Consider the following 16,549-nt stretch of genomic DNA (forward strand, 5'->3'; position numbering starts at 1 on the left):
GTCCACTTATCAAACTTAACAAAAGGTATGACTTTCCGAAGCTAACATTAAAATATGATGTTATGATGTAAAACAAATACAATTCTTAAAAATCCAAATTCGCTAATGGACTTTGATAAGCAGTATTTGATTTATTAAACGGGTAAACACAATGTTTCTGTGATTCATGGTTTTCTTGACTGAGTTGCATGTGATGTTCATTTGCTAATAATTTAACTACTGCCTTTTCTCTCTTCTTGCCCAGTGTTAAGGAATCCTGTGTGTAAACTATATCGGTTCCCCACATCTGACAATAAGTGGATGCGAATCCGTGAGCAGATGTCAGAAAGCATCCTTTCTTTTCATATTCCTAAGGAATTGATTTCCCTTCACATAAAAGAAGACTTATGTAGGTAAGAGAAATTAATCATCTCTTACATTTCCTCATGTCTTTTATTTTTGTGCTGTATTAAAGATATTCAACATGCACCGCATGTGATGTTTTTTGAAATACGCAAATTGAGAAATGATCACATTGAGTACATAACACATACTTCACATACCTGTTAATGATCTACTTTTCTGGGGTTTTTCATCACATATGATAACAAGATAATCCAAACCTTCACTAACCACTCTGGTGATCAGGAGTCCTGCTCTGGATCACTTGATATAAGTCTGGTGCAAATTGAGATAATCAGTGACTATACAGTGCACACGAGTCTTGAGTTCTTAGAGCCTGCCAACTCATGCAACCTATTGATAGGATCTTAACATTCTGGATCTGCAGCGCGCTCTCCCTCCCTCTCTTAATATTACCTTTAATATCATCCTCACTCGCTATCTCTCTCTCTCTCTCTCTCATCTCTATCTATCTATCTATCTATCTATCTATCTATCTATCTATCTATCTATCCATCCATCTAGTCATCCATCTAGATATAGTTAAAATAGACTTCAATTACCTCTTTACTTTTACTTTTCCTGTTTCTAATATAGATAATCTTAAATGTAAAACCATGAAGCTTGGCAGACAGTTTAAGTGTTTCTATGTGAAAGCAGAAAGACCTCAATGTAGTGCCCAGTGCCCATGTGAAAAAAAACCAAGTAGCACAAACTGTAATCTCGCTAATGAGGAGGCAGAGATAGAACTATCCACGGATCTTGCTGGTCATCCCAGCTCACTCAGTGGTGAAGTTCCAGGTTCTCAAAGAAATTCTGTCTCTGAATAAAAGGTAGAGGGTGACTACAGAAGACAGCAAGTATAGACCATTGTTCATCTACACACTATATGTGTGCAAATGCAGGAGTACAACACACTACACACAATTTCATATATGATGCTATTTTGTATCTTGGGTTACATTTCTTCTGTAAAGCTTTGTAGTGAACTAGTACTACAAGCTATGACCCATGGCTTTACCTCATCTGTTTCAGATTGCTCATTCTTTGGCTCCTATTTGAATTAAAAAAGAGAAGCTTTGTCTATAGACTAACTTAGCGAGGCTTTTAAACACTTGTTGATTTAAAAACCATTTAAGATAACTGATAAAATATGTTAATTGAAAGTATTTTTTTAACAAGGAAACCAAATCAATTTTTGTAATAATACAGACGGATTTGTGAGTTTATTGGTTTGTAAGAGAATCTCTGAACCATGACTAATTAGATAATCCATTTCTCTGCCTTTTAAATGAGCCTGTAATGACTTCAAAAATGCAAAATACTGTATCATAAGAAACACCTTTAAGGCCCCAAATCTCAGATAGCTGGCAGTGTTTCATAGTTATATAATTCTATTATTGCTGAAATATACAATGGAGAATGAAATGTCCTGTGTTTTGATTCCTGCTTTGTGCCAATAACCATACACCTATGACTAATGGTATCACGCCATTTTGTAGACTCTGAAGTCCCCAGAGTTTCCAAATTGATCTATACCAGAAATGGCACCACAGAAGGGTGGGTACTGCACTGGCAAAATTGGTTAAGCTAAGAGTCAATACACAGCTACTGTTTATTAACTAAGGAGAAGTATTAACAGAAACTGAAATTCATGAAAACTTAGGGAGGGTCCTGGACTAGACTGGTGTAGGTCTAGAATAACAGTGGTTGAAGGAATATAGAAGACATGGGCATTTAGGGTGGGTGAATGAAGAAAACCAGGACCCAGAAATCAGCTTGCAAGATGGATTCAGGCCAAGAAAAACTGTATCATGGCCAAGAAACTACATAGCCTATGGAAGACCCAGCTACATACATGTACAAGGGAGAAAGCCACAAAGCACAGACATACCAGGCAGGACCTGAACCATCACTCAGCTGGGAAGTACAAAGATTTCCTCAGTGGAGCCGATGTAAGAGGCAATGACTAGACATAAACCCAAAACTGCAACAAAGGGGCTCCATCGAACTTAGTCCCCAAACCACAGGAAAATAACTAAAGGCACAGACACTGCACAATGAAGGTATTTCATAACACATGGAAATCTATTCTCATATTAATATATAATTGTGCTATGTTCCATATTTGGTATAACTTATTTTAGAGCGATTTGGGGATATCTCTCTCATATCTCTCTTAGTCTACTCAAGACATCCTCTAGGTCAAAGAGCTGCTCCTCTTCCTATCTGCCTTTGTCTCCAACCTTTGCTTTCTGTCTGCTGTCTCTTCCCAAATACTGCTCTGCACAGCTGTATTCACTGGTAGAAAATCAGAAGCAACAGCGAGGAAGGGAATAAGAAATCTGTTGAGTTAGTGTGGTACAAAGCCAGTCCACATCCAGCTCTGCCACTGAGGTGCTGGGCACAGCTTCTGGGGAAGCGAAACTTGAATCGTTTGACTGAGTTGACCCTGTGTCTCCACTGTCCTGATGCTGAGCTACCAGCAAAGTGCCTAGCACCACACGGGAGGTGGGAAAATGCAGACTAGATCCAGGAGGCTGAAGTTGGGGTTCCCCGAATCCCACACTTCCAGTCACAGGTGGAAAACTGCAAAGAGAAGTCGAGAATTGAAGTGTCAGGGTCCACAGGCCATGACGATACTGGGACAGAGTGTTTCCAAACTCCTGGACATCCATGTGCTGCTGGATTAAGACGAGTTAGGAACTGACTGAGGGCAATGAGGAACCCAGGGCCAGGGAAATGGGAGCTCTGGCTTAGCTCATTGGCGGGATTGTCTTTAGCTTGCCAGTGGTTGTCTGGGAGCAGTCTGGGAGCAGTCTTCTGCGGGAGACTTAGGCAGCTGCTTGGTAGTCGAAGGCTTTCTCCATGCTCCCCACAGCAGCTCTAAATGGACGAAACAGTCCATGTTTATCCATATCATTTGTTGACTGTTCATCGTGGAAAATGGATGCATACCAACTTTTGACGGTGGACCAGAGATTAAATATCTTTTGCAGCAAGGAATGTCTGGGAAAGGAGGCTTATTGGATTAAACCCTCAGGGCTTCTAGATACCGCATTAGCATGGAGAACTTTGTTTTGGGCTACGTGACCAACGTGGGGGCGGGGGGAGTGTGGATGCGTGTTTCAGGCCCAGAATCTAGTAGGGAGCAGAGAGGTACCTACTGGCTCAGGTGGGTACCTGGATACCGGGGTTTCAGACTCTCTATTCTACCAAGTATGGCGTGGTCCATTGTCCCACAGTTGACTTTTTATTTTCCCTTTACAATCTCAACACATACTCCTTTCCTGACCCTGTCTTTTGCTTTATCTTTGCCTTCCATAGCACACATGAGCAGAAAGCTGGTGGAAAGTATGGGTGTAGTCCCAAGGCTTGTGCTAGACCTAGGAACTAGGATTTTTCAGAGTAGGAAATCATATTTCAATCTTAGGGAACTGAACTGTTCAAAACCTGATAGATGTTTGAAAACTGCATTAGGACAGTGAGACTCTGGCCTGCTCTGTAAACGTTTTGCTGCTCCTGTACCATTTCTATATACATCACCCAGTGTTTGAACTTGCCAAAGATTCAACAATGAACCTTTAAAATGCTGTAAAGAAAAAGAAAAAATCAGAAGACTAAAAGGGAAACAGGATAACAATCATAGTAAAGTGAACCAGCCATCTTCACAATATGAGGAGATAAGTTTACAAGGAAGCAGTCAGTGACCACCTTCCTCCCCCAAGAGAAGACCATGGAAAGGGAAAAAGGCCAGGAGCCCGATAATGGAGGAAATACTGAGATGCAAAGATCTAATAGCCAAATTAAACTCACAGTGCCTGTAGAGAAGACATGACCCCGAGTGTCATGTTAGCCACTTGGGGGATGATTGTGATACTCCCTTCCTTGATGCTAGAAAAAGGTATGGAAAGTCAAATAGGAACACAACAATGGTGTTGGAATTGCAGAGAGCTGGAAACAGCTAAATGATGTTAACTATTCTTTGGGAGCACAGTGTGTGAGAAAGTTTGCAAGCAACACACACAGGTTCCAGAGTCTACAGTTTTGCTGCTTGAGGTATATGCTGAAGCAGGCTATAGCCCTACACTGTTTTGCAGGATTGGGTGTAAAGACCCAGTGCAATGCTGTTCTGTGATTTCTGGAGAGAAGAAGTCAGTGACCTCCATTATTATTTAGGGCCACATTATGAAGTTTCTTATGAATGAAGGTGATGAAGATAGCATGCTTAAATATGACGGATCTTATAAAATGCTACACACAAAACTTTCTTGAGAAAACTGCTTGAAGATATAGGATGTCCAACTGAGAAAATAGCTTAAATGAAAACATCTATTTTTATTATACCTTTATATAAAAATATTATTTGCACATCAAATTAATATAGAATAAAACAATTAAATTATCGTGGGCTGGAAAAATGACTTAGTAGAGTGTTTACCACATAAACCTGAGGGCTTAGGTTAGGGTCCCATGCACACATATAAAGAGGTAAATCATGGATGTGTGTCCTTCACCTCAGTGGTAGAAACTGAAAGCAAGAAGATACATGGAAGTAGTTGGACAGAAAGCCTAGCATAACTGCTGAGCTCTGGATTAGGTGAGTAGACAAAGATACACAATTAACCCTGGGCCTCTACACATGCGTGTGTGTGCAACTATACACACACACACATACACACGCACACGCACGTGCACTCACACGCGCGCACACAGACATACACACACACAAACACGCGCACACACGTGCCATGACATTATCTAAAGGGACAGACATGAGATTTCTGTGATTACAAGTCATGTCATAGTACAAACCACCAGGTCATCAAAGATAATACAAGAAACCAAGACCTTTATCTCTCCTTTCTTGGTGCACATGCTGTATATACAGCAAACGTATCACCCACAGATACATTTCCTTGGGAATATAGGAGAAAGCAAACTTCTTAGGATGGCATATGTGTGTGTGTGTGTGTGTATGTGTATAAATATGTATATATTCCAATCATAATAAAAGAAAAAGATGGTATCAGTTTGAGAATTTACACCACAGAAACCCATAGGTTCTTCAAGTTTGTGAGTTTATTTTTGAAAGACAATAGCAGTAGAAGGAAATGGTTAATGTAATGCTAACTATGCAGAATCAAATCTGTTTCTAACAGTCACCAACTTTCAAGTATCTGAGTTTGACATACATTTGTAAGTTTGTCTGGGTATGTTTGCAGGGCCACATGTGTTCATTGTTTGCTGGTTTGCATAATGCATCCTTATGGTGGAAATGAGGAAAAATCATATTCTCTGCAGCCAATCCTGACAGAGTTTAGATGTTGCTGGCAGGGATGTAATGAGTGGCTCAGTGGTGGTTTCACATTATTCACTCACAGTATCTCTCCTTGCCTGCAGCTGCCATCAAAAGCCACTCTTGCTACTCATCTCACAGTGAGTGTGGCATTTGGACTAGATCTGAACCATTTTTATTAAATTTGAGATTGTACATACACAAAGTCTTATGGCCATGACAGAGCTTAATCCTTTGGGAGCACCCTCCAACTGGCCTGAGCAGTGGCATCTTCTGAGTTTGAATTCAAATATAATAGCTCTTGAACTGACAGTGAGGAGCTTTCAAAGTCTGAGCCATCACCCATTTACTACAGTGAACATGGGATTTATTTCTGGTTCAGTGATTTTGGAACACTTGTTCCTGAAAATGTAATTTCACATATGAGCTATATGATGAATGCTTTTCATGAAAAGAACACGTGTAAATTAGAGCAAGAAAAAAGGGGATAAAATCACTCTAAATTCTCCCACCAGAAGGAAAAACCAGGGTCTGTAAATTCTTATTAATCTCAACTTCAAAAGCCTGATGTGGCAAACAAATTTTCTGTCTCTGGGGCCATCATGACATCTTTGGAATCAACTTTAAATTTCCTTTCTCATCTGAGATGTATTTTAAGATGTAGCTTTCTGAGTATGTGTAGTACTAGAAAAAGAACCTGGAGCCTCACAGAAGCCAGGCGAATACTCTGTCACAGATCTATGCTTCCAGCACATGTTTTATGTTCTAAGCATATCTATAGTTTGACAATGTGACATTTAATAAAATATTGTCTAATAACCAGCTGAATATATCATCTTAGTTTTGGTAAGTATATTTAAGAGCACATGGAAAGAAACATACTAGCATATTAACAATGCTGTTTCTGCATTATAAATTGAAAATGCTAATTGATTTTACAGCAGCATAAAGTTAAAATACAAAGCTCACTCCCCTTACAGAATGCTTAGGCCTGCCAGCCAAGAGCAGCTCCACTTTTCTCGTTTATCCCTGCAAATATGAATGTCTATTAAAATTTTAGGTCCTCAGCTTTAATTTAAATATTTTACTACTTTCATTTTAGGGAAATTATCAATCCTTGATTCTCTATTTCTTCTATTTACAGAAGAAGGAGAAACTTTAGTATTTAACTTAATGCAATTGATTGGTTATATATGGATACCAACATATATATGTATACATAAATAACATATAACAAATTTTCATCAAAATAGAATCACCTACTTTTCCACTTTCCTTTTCTCCTTTGAACACCTCCTTTGCCACAACTCTCAAATCAATAGCACCCTTCCCTTTCACTATGATTGTCACACACACACACACAGAAAGAGAGAGAGAGAGAGAGAGAGAGAGAGACAGAGAGACAGAGAGAGAGAGAGAGAGAGAGAGAGAGAAAGACAGACAGACAGACACAGAGAGAGAGAGAGAGAGAAAGAGAGAGAGAGAGAGAGAGAGAGAGAGACAGACAGACAGATAGACAGACAGACAGACAGACACACACACACACACACATTTGTGTAATTCTTTGGAAGTTTGCTTTCTCCTAAATTTACCCCGAGGAAATGTACCTGTGCATGATGGATTTGCTGTGTATGGTGCATATGCACCAGAGACATAGGAATCTGGGTCTTGGTTTCTTGTAGCATCTTTGATGACCTGGTAGTCCATACTGTGACATGATTTGTAATCACAGTGATTTCATAGGCATTCTCTGTCCCTTTTAGATAATGTCACAACATCCCAGTATATGTCCCTACATCTCATCTCAAAGTGATTACTCATTTTATGTCTTTGACTCTGATTCTGCAACTCCATCAGAAATCATGGGATCTTCACCTGATCCACTAGTCCTCAGGGATGAGCCTGTGCAGTCCATAAGAGTTCTTACGTACACTGCATTGTCCACGGGGTTGTAGGGAACCAATCATCCAGCTGCTGTCTTCTGCCAATAGTTTCCCAGCATGGTTAGCTACTGTGCGGAGCAAAGATGGCCTCATCATCAAGGCCCTGTAATCTCATATATGTACCTGTATATACTTTATATTAAAAAGTACACTGTATTGCACATGACATTCACTTTCTCTGAGTTTAAGTATATTTGCATGCCTTAATAAATTTCTCTAAAATCCTGTTTGTAATAATTCCATGATATTCTATCATAGAACTCTTTGCTAAAGCATATAAACTGTTGCTACAATGTTTGCATATGTATTATAAAATGTAATTTACCTCTTTTATTTTGTGTGTTTAGTGCATAGATATTCATGTGTATGTGTGCCCACCACGCACATGTGAAGGTAGAGGTTGACTTTAGATATCTGTCTCTATTATTCTCTGCCTTACATTTTAATGTGATACCTGTCACTGAAACCTGAATGTGCTATTTTGGCTGCATTAGGTGTTTGTGAGCTCCTGGGATCTGCTAGTATTCACCTTCCCCTTCCAATATTGAGTTTCAGGCATTTGCTACCAAATCAACCTTCTCTGTGGTTTTTGATGTCCTAAACCATGTCCTCTTATTGTATAGCATGACACTGACTCCTGAGCCATGTTCCTAATGCTATAGGATATAATATAATTTTATAGTAAACATCTGATAAACACATTTTGAATATTTTAATATATTATAGTTTAAACATTATTAAGTTGCTGAGGCAAAGTCTATTTGAATTTTATAGCCTTGCTTTCCTATTTCCTATTTGTCTCTGGCAACATTTTATAAAGTGTTTCCCTTTTCTTATACTTGCAAGTCATGAACTCACTTGTTTTAGGATATTTATATTTTATTTCGTATATGGATGACTATTTACCCATATGTTGATTATCAATACATAAGAACACAAGAACCATATCGTTATGAAATCCAAAATAGTTATCATTTACTTTTATTTTTAAATTTTTAAATAAACTTATTATTTAAAATGTACAACTAAAAAATTACACATGAAAAATAACCAAACTCAAAGTCTATCTATCTCAATGAATTTCTGTTCAGTTAGAATAGTCATTTTGAAACTCTAGAGCATCACATTGGATTTTATGCTTTAATGATCTAAACATATTGCTATGCACTTACACACCAAACCAAAAAAATCCATGCCAGAGTTAGAACTAGAATAAAGTTCCTTTTTACTTCTAAAAGTTATCTTAATGTATATAGTATGTATTTTCATATATTATTTGTAATATATATATATACACACACACATATAATATATATATATATACATATATATATATATATATGTATATATATATATTCATTTCAAGTTTTTGTGTATATGTTGTGATCTTTGTCTTGTAATTGAAAAGCCAACTTTGAGCTAGTGAGATGGTGCAGTCAGTAAATCCTTGTAAAGCCTTGTAGGAGTGGAGACTTGAGTTTGATCCCAAGAACCTTGGTAAAATACACTGGGTTTGGTGGTGTGAGCATAAATCCAAGTGTTAAATAGGCAGAAACAAGAGGATGCCTGGAGTCTGCTGGCCAGCCAGCTTAGACTATCAGCAAACTCCAGGTCACCTGTCTCAACATGGTGGATGTATCCTGAGCAATGACATCACAGGTTGTTTCCTGGCCTCAACATTTATGCATATACACATGCACATGTACTCATACACATAGGTACTGACACATGTACATATTCACAAAAACATATGTGCATACACACGCACTTGCACACGCACATGTGCATATACCTGGAATCCAGTATTTACTCTCAATTTATAAATATTAATCAGTGTTTTAATGTTATATTTATTTTATATTTTGAATTTTTATGGCCTAGAGATTATTACCTAGTTTTCTGTACTACTGAAAATGTAGCCAAGTTTTATTTCCTTTTTATCCTGAGCCTAATTCCCACCACAGTCACTGAGTTATTAAGGGAAATCCACAGATAACACAGCAAAAAAAATACTTAATTTTACACAGTATTGTTAATACTAATTCATGCTTGTGAGCAGTGAAGGCACACATGCACTTCCTTAGCACATATGTAGAGGCCAGACAACATCACAGAGTCTAGTCTCACCTTCCACACTTGAATTTCCAGAATCAAAATCAGGTCTTAAAGCTGGGTGCCAGGTGCCTCTCTCACCGAACTATCTTACTGGCTATACTCTTTTATAAAATACTTGCACTAATATTAACAATTAATAAATGGGACCTCATGAAACTGAAAAGCTTCTGTAAGCAAAGTACATAGTCATTCAGACAAAGTGGTAGACTACAGCATGAGAAAAGATGTTTACCAAGTACATATCTGGTAGAAAACTGATATCCAAAATATATAAAGAACTCAAGAAATGAGATATCAAGAAAATATTTTAAAAAGGAGGTACAGATATAAAAAGAATTCCCCAAGGAAGAAACTCAAATGGCTGAGAAACACTTAAAGAAATTATTGACGTCATTAGTTATAAGGGAAGTGCAAATCAAAACTACTTTGAGATTTTTGTCTTACACCTGTCAGAGTAGCTAAGATCAACAAAATAAGTGACAGCTCACGCTGGCGAAGATGTGGAGTAGGAGGAACACTCACATTGCTGCTGAGACTGTAAACTCATACAGCCACTAGGGAAATCAAGATTCACCAGGAAGATGGGAATCAATTTATCTCAAGGTCCATCTATACCATTCTTGGAAATATACCCAAAGAACACTTCATCCTACAATAGAGACATTTGCTCAATTATGTTATTGCTGCTTTATTAATAATACTCATGATGTAGGAAATATTTAATCTCAATCCAGGTTTCTACAACTTTCATTTTTATAATAAGCACTAATCATGATTAGAGCTGGGCAGATAGCTACCCTCTATGCTATTAGAATCTATTTTCCCATCAATAACTCCAAATTATACCTTCAGGGCTTATATAATTTGGTAACTCAGGAGAAAGTATTTTATTATCTAGCCTATCCTGATGAGTTCAGAGTTCTGTATCTAAATAATTTTCTATTCTATCTTGTATTATTAACCTAAAAATATCTTCTTAGACCTAAAACATCTTCCTGAATGCTAAAAAATTTAGGCTTAACAGTGAGACCATAGCTATATAGTCTTTAACCCCATCAGAGGCCTGAGAAGGAATAAATATACTTGAGTATGTACAGAACACAGGAATGCAGCTCCCAAAAATTATAGAAACGACAGAGGTAGCTGACTTCCTAGATACTCTCTCAATATTCTTTATAATGTTGGAGCAACTACCTGCAGCCTTATGGCCCAGAACTTGACAGACCTTAAGTGAAACAGGAATTATGAAGGACTATCTTACCCTCTATTGGAGAGCTTAGCAGTTGATTATCCTGCATCTGTTGGCCCTTTCGGACAGCACTCTTTCTGTAGATGAAGTTAGGGCATTTCTTGCCCATAGGCTAGGCTTGCAAAATTGAAGCAATAAAATATGGAGGCTATTGGTGCTCATCACCTCTTTTGAAGTAGAATGGAGGCACTACCATGAGCAGATCTCTCTCATATTCAAAAGGTCTTTTAATAATGAAAGAATTTTAAATGCCATATTCTGTGGATCTCCGATGCTTTCGAGGATTATTTATCTAGTTATAGGATATTTGAGCAGGCAAACATTGCCTGTCTGTAGCTATCTATTAATCATCTGTTCATCCCAGGATGTATATTTCAGTGATGATCTAGATTAATATCTGACATTACCATGAGTCTGACTGTCTGACTATTAATTTGCATTCCATAATTATTTTAAACAGGTTTTAATAGTAGCCATTAAAAGAACTGGGACTCAATCCTGTATTTTAAAATAAGTTGCAAAGACACAATACCTATAAAAGAATTGAAACATAAAAATATGTTGTAACAGATTAATCTTAATTTTTTTATCAATATACAAAGATTTATACCAATGAAAACCTTAAACCTGTATCAATATATAAAATTTTGGATCAATGTAAGAAAATATAGTTTCCAGTTCTGCCTCAAAATATAAAGATTTCTACCAATGTAAGATTGTAGCTATAAAATGTTTTTGTTTAAGAGTAGATTTAGTAATCCACCCTTATTTGTCTAATTTCTTAGAATATTACCATATCCCATTTTCAACCCCCTTTACCTAAGAAAGAAAGGATAAAGAAGAGGAAAGAAAGATAAATTTTTTTGAGTCTAAGCTCGCTATTCCTCCCAGTCCAAGACCATAATTGTTTGTAAATTATCTCTTAAGTAAATATATATATATATATATATATATATATATATATATATATATATATAAAAAAAAACCAAAACCATCCACCACAATTTAAGGGACTGGGACAATGGTCTTCTTATAATTTCTTTCTTTCTGAATTGGGACAAAGAATTTCAGTTTGGAGGCCCAAAAGGAAATTGGAAGAACGGTCAAGTTGAAAGAAAGCTAGCTGGCATCATTTGTTGTCTAGTCTTAGTATATTGAGAAAGTTCAGGGAGCAATTGAAATCTTGACTAGAACAGTCTGAAAGGCTGGATGAACCAGGTCATCTGGGATCAGTAGTCCTTTCTGATGTTGTTCTAGAAGCAAGTCTCTGCAAACAGCATCAGTTTGAGGCAGGATCAATCAGGGAACTGGAACAGCAGGTCTCAGCAGCCCTGAGGGTGAATCTTTTCAGGGCTGCCCTCTTGATCTTCAATTCTGTAATATATAAGTCTTACAAGCAATATACATAGTTATATAAAGACATCTGTATGGAATGTAAAGGGTACACAGATTGATTAAGGATGATTTCATTCTCTTAGTTCAGCATGTGAAGTAAAACTCTTTAGAAGTTAGTTTTTCATATAGTCAAACTACAATATAAATTTCTATTTATGTCATCTGCAAGGATGTTATATAATAACAAATCATGAGAATTTTGTAACCAGTAAGATTTACTGACTTTGTAAGCTGAAGGTCTAGCTGTCAGTTTAAGCATTGTTTCAAGAGTGTTTAGCAATATGTATTATCAGTGTATTTTTTCCATTTGAGTTTCTGCTGTCTACATACAGATGAGATCTTTAAGGGACCTCCCTCTAGCAAATCCGATCCTTAATACTTTGGAAGAGGTTCATTGTCTTTTCTTCTCTCCCATTTTCAAAAATAGAGAGCCTCTCTCCCAACATATCATGCCTTTGGTCCAGCAGTTTGAAGTCATTGAGAATATGGACTGGTCCAGTTCAGCAGCACCTGTTTTATTTATGTTTGCTCTATTTTCACTTTTTCTTATAGAAGATTTGAAATACCATCACAACCAAAGAGCTTATAACCACCTTCATTTTGATAAATTAAAACAATTATTATTGGTTGATACAGGGTTTCTCAGTATAACCTGGGCTGACCTGGATTTGCTCTGTAGACTAGGCTGGCTACAAGATCACAAGGAACCTCTTTGTCTTTGCCTTTGTCCTTCAAGTACTGAAATCAAAGGCCTGGATTTGTTTGTTTATTATCTATGTACACTTGTAAACATTTATATCAATTTACATTACTTTCTCACTTCTTTGGAAAAAATATCTTTGATAATTTAAAACAATTTAAAACAAAGTAATAAAAATATTATTTATGTTTCTCTGTGTAGCCCTGAATGACTTGGACTTGTTCTGAAGATTAGGCTGGCCTCAAAATCACAAGGAACCTATTTTTCTTTGTCGTTGTCTCCCAAGTATTGAGATCAAAGCCCTGGCTTTAATTATTTATCTATGTACCCTTGAGCATTTATATCAATTCTTATTCCTTTCTCTCTTCTTTGGAAATTAGTATTTCTGTGGATAAATGTACCTATATCTCCTTTCTCTTTATATAAATTAATTTAATATTCTTCTCTATATTCAACTTCATTCAAATTCACTTCTGTTTGTTGTATAAATATATCCTCAAGCAATCATAGCCATCAAGTGTGTGTCATATGTTAGGCCAAGCAATAACATGTTCTCCCATAGAAGCCCATGTGTATAGAGACTGGCTGCTCAAGGTAGTGTTGATATCTTAATTCATGTTATTTTCAATACTTTTTTGATTGTGGGAGGCATGCAGAAGGCTGCATGCTCTATACTCTCTGAGCAGCAGGACTTTGCTTATTTCATTACACAACAGGGGATTTCAGGATTCATGTGATTACACTGCAATCTCTGTGTCAGCATAGACCCCATAGGAAGACCCCTCCCCGCCAGGTTGGTGTTTGAGCTTGCTGGATTGTAACTCATAGGCTTTGCTGTTTGGCTTGTGATCAAGTTAGGGTTGTAGCTGTATTTTAGCCCATGCCTTGACCTCTGGAATTATATCCTGGAATCAAGAGCACCAAGCGTCCAATCTTTGCAGGAAGCCTGTGAGGCTTGGGGAAAACCCAACTTGGCTAAGGAAATGATTCTCCCCACCTTCCTAGTTGTAAAAGAGCAGCGTGCATTTTCTTTTTTTAATGAATCTGAAATCAATTTTGTTAAAAGTGAGTTTTTAACCTCATGTTGGGTGCCAATTTGTTGTAGAAAATATTTAGTCTCAATCAGGGTTTCTACTCTGCCTTGGATCATTCAGTTCGCAGACAAAAGGTACACAACTTTTATTTTTATAATGAGCCTTAATCAGAACTAGAGCTGGGAAGACATCGACCTTCTATGCTGTTAAAATCTATTTTCCCATCAATAATCCCACGTTATAAGTTGGGTATGTTTCATCTAGACTGCTCTTAACTCCAATTGGCCAACCTTCATGGCCATGTATTCATGACTCACTTACCTCATGGAGGCTTTCTCCTGTCTCCATCTCATGCTCCTGCTCAGATCCAAGCCCAGGGATCTCAAATCCTGCCTATTTACCATCTGCCTAGCTATTGGCTGTTGGCATCTTTATCTAACCAATAGTTTTATACTAAGAAACAAAGTCATGTGATATGCATGTTCTTTTGTCCCTATGGGCCACCAGGCCTTGGTGGGGGGCAATGTTTAGCATTACAGTATATAGCAAAAGATCAGACCTCAACATACCCAGAAGTTGGAGACAATCTAGACGTCAAGCAACAGATGACTGGGTAAAGAAAATGTGCTACCATACAATAATTTCTTACTCAGACATTAAAAGAAAATTAAAATTCTTAGGTAAATGGATGTATCTAGAAAAGAACATCCTGAGTGAGGTAGCCTAGCAACAGAAAGAGGTATATGGTGCATATTCCTTTATATGTGGATAGTAGCTATTAAGTCAATAATATCCAATTTACAGTCCATAGAACCACAAAGGTTATGGATAGAGAAAGGGGTTAGGGAGAGCAGATAGGTCTCATTAGAAAAGGGGGAATAATAGAGGGAATGGGAGAAAGACTCTGGGGGGAAGGGGAGGGGACAGCAAATGGAATGTAAAAGACAAGGGAAGTAAAATAGATAGTTATAGATAGATTTCAGAGGGTGGAACAGCAGAACCAAATTGGGAGAAAAAGAGAGGGGAAAGACAGCTATGTCCGTGTGTGTGTGTGTAAATATATATATATATATATATATATATATATATATATATATATATGCAATCTAAATAAAATCTCCAAATAATGGAAGAGACAGAGCCCTAACTGGACATTTATTGTTACCAAATAAAGCTTCCAGTTCTGGGGTTGTAGCTAATTGAGTTGGCCAAAGAGGGTTCCATGGGAAATCCTTAAGTGACTCAGGCTCTTGCCGAGACTATTGGTCACTCTCTACAAACTGACAGCATGGGCCCATTGCTGAAGACGATACCCACACAATTCATTTAACACAGAGCATTTGAGCTGTTACTGAAATAGAGTCTTCACTTCTATGTTCCAGTGAGTTTCTTACCGGAAGACACTATATATGCTGCCAAAAAACCCAAAAAACAAAAAAAACCCCATAAACTCAACTCAGCCACAAACCCTTTGATATACAATGCAGGCCTGCCTGCAGTCTGCACTAGAGCAATGATGGCACAATGCTTGTGGGAGTGACCAGCCACTACCTGTTTAGACTTAAGGCCCACTCCTTGAGATGGAACACATATCTGACACTGCTTAGGTGACCAAGAACCTGAGACTAGATAGTCCAATGACCTAGGGGAGACATAAATACTTCTGTTCTAAAACAAACAAAAACAAACAAAAGTAGTAATAAAATGGCTCGTAATGACTTTTTGTTACACTCATGGATCAGTACCTTGCTCAGTCATCAACAGAGAAGTGTCCTCAAGCAGCAGATGGGAACAAATACAAATACAAATGTCTACAAAGACATTATGCAGAGAACAAGAGACTTTGGAACACTCAGCCCTAAGTTGGATGTCTGCATCAAATACCCAAAGAAGAGGAGGCAGAAAGCATGTAAGAGCCAGACGAGATGGAGGACACCAGGAAAACAGGCTCTTCTGAATCAACATGAGCAAATCCTATATGAACTAACAGAGACTGTGACAGCATGCGTAGGGCCTGCACAGGTCTGCACCGGGTCCCTTATTTACATATTATGGCTTCCTGTTTAGTGTTTTTATGGGATTTTTGAGTGTGCAATTGTGTAGGTTTCTGTTTCTTGAATCTCTTTTGGTTTCTTTTCCTCCTGTTTGTTTGTTTTTAATTCCAATTCCAATATGCTACTTTTTGTTTCATCTTATTATATTATTTTATTTTTAACCCTTATAAGTTTGTTTTCTAATAGGAGACAGACATGAAGTAGCTCTGGATGGGAGGGCAGTTGGGGAGCAATTGAGAGGAGTAAAAGGGGAGAGATCTTATGTTAGAAAATACATATTTTCAGTAAAAGGACTAAAATGTGACATTGTAATACTTATTCTTTACATCAGTGGGATGACTGTATTGTGTCTTCTTTCTTTTTAAAAATATTTTTGTTA

The 16,549-nt window shown here is 37.4% G+C and overlaps 1 protein-coding gene across 3 annotated transcripts in view; it reads left to right on the forward strand.

The window, feature by feature from the left end:
- Positions 1-16,549, forward strand: part of Inpp4b (inositol polyphosphate-4-phosphatase type II B) — a 701,452-nt gene that overhangs the window by 515,588 nt on the left and 169,315 nt on the right. For all 3 annotated transcript variants that reach the window (XM_028753430.1, XM_028753429.1, XM_028753432.1), the window contains one exon: positions 245-392. In XM_028753430.1, coding sequence (XP_028609263.1) covers positions 245-392 — 148 coding nt within the window. The remainder of the gene's footprint in view (positions 1-244; positions 393-16,549) is intronic.

This window comes from Grammomys surdaster, unplaced genomic scaffold, assembly GCF_004785775.1.
Source record: "Grammomys surdaster isolate TR1022 unplaced genomic scaffold, NIH_TR_1.0 125947, whole genome shotgun sequence".
Classification (NCBI taxonomy): domain Eukaryota; kingdom Metazoa; phylum Chordata; class Mammalia; order Rodentia; family Muridae; genus Grammomys; species Grammomys surdaster.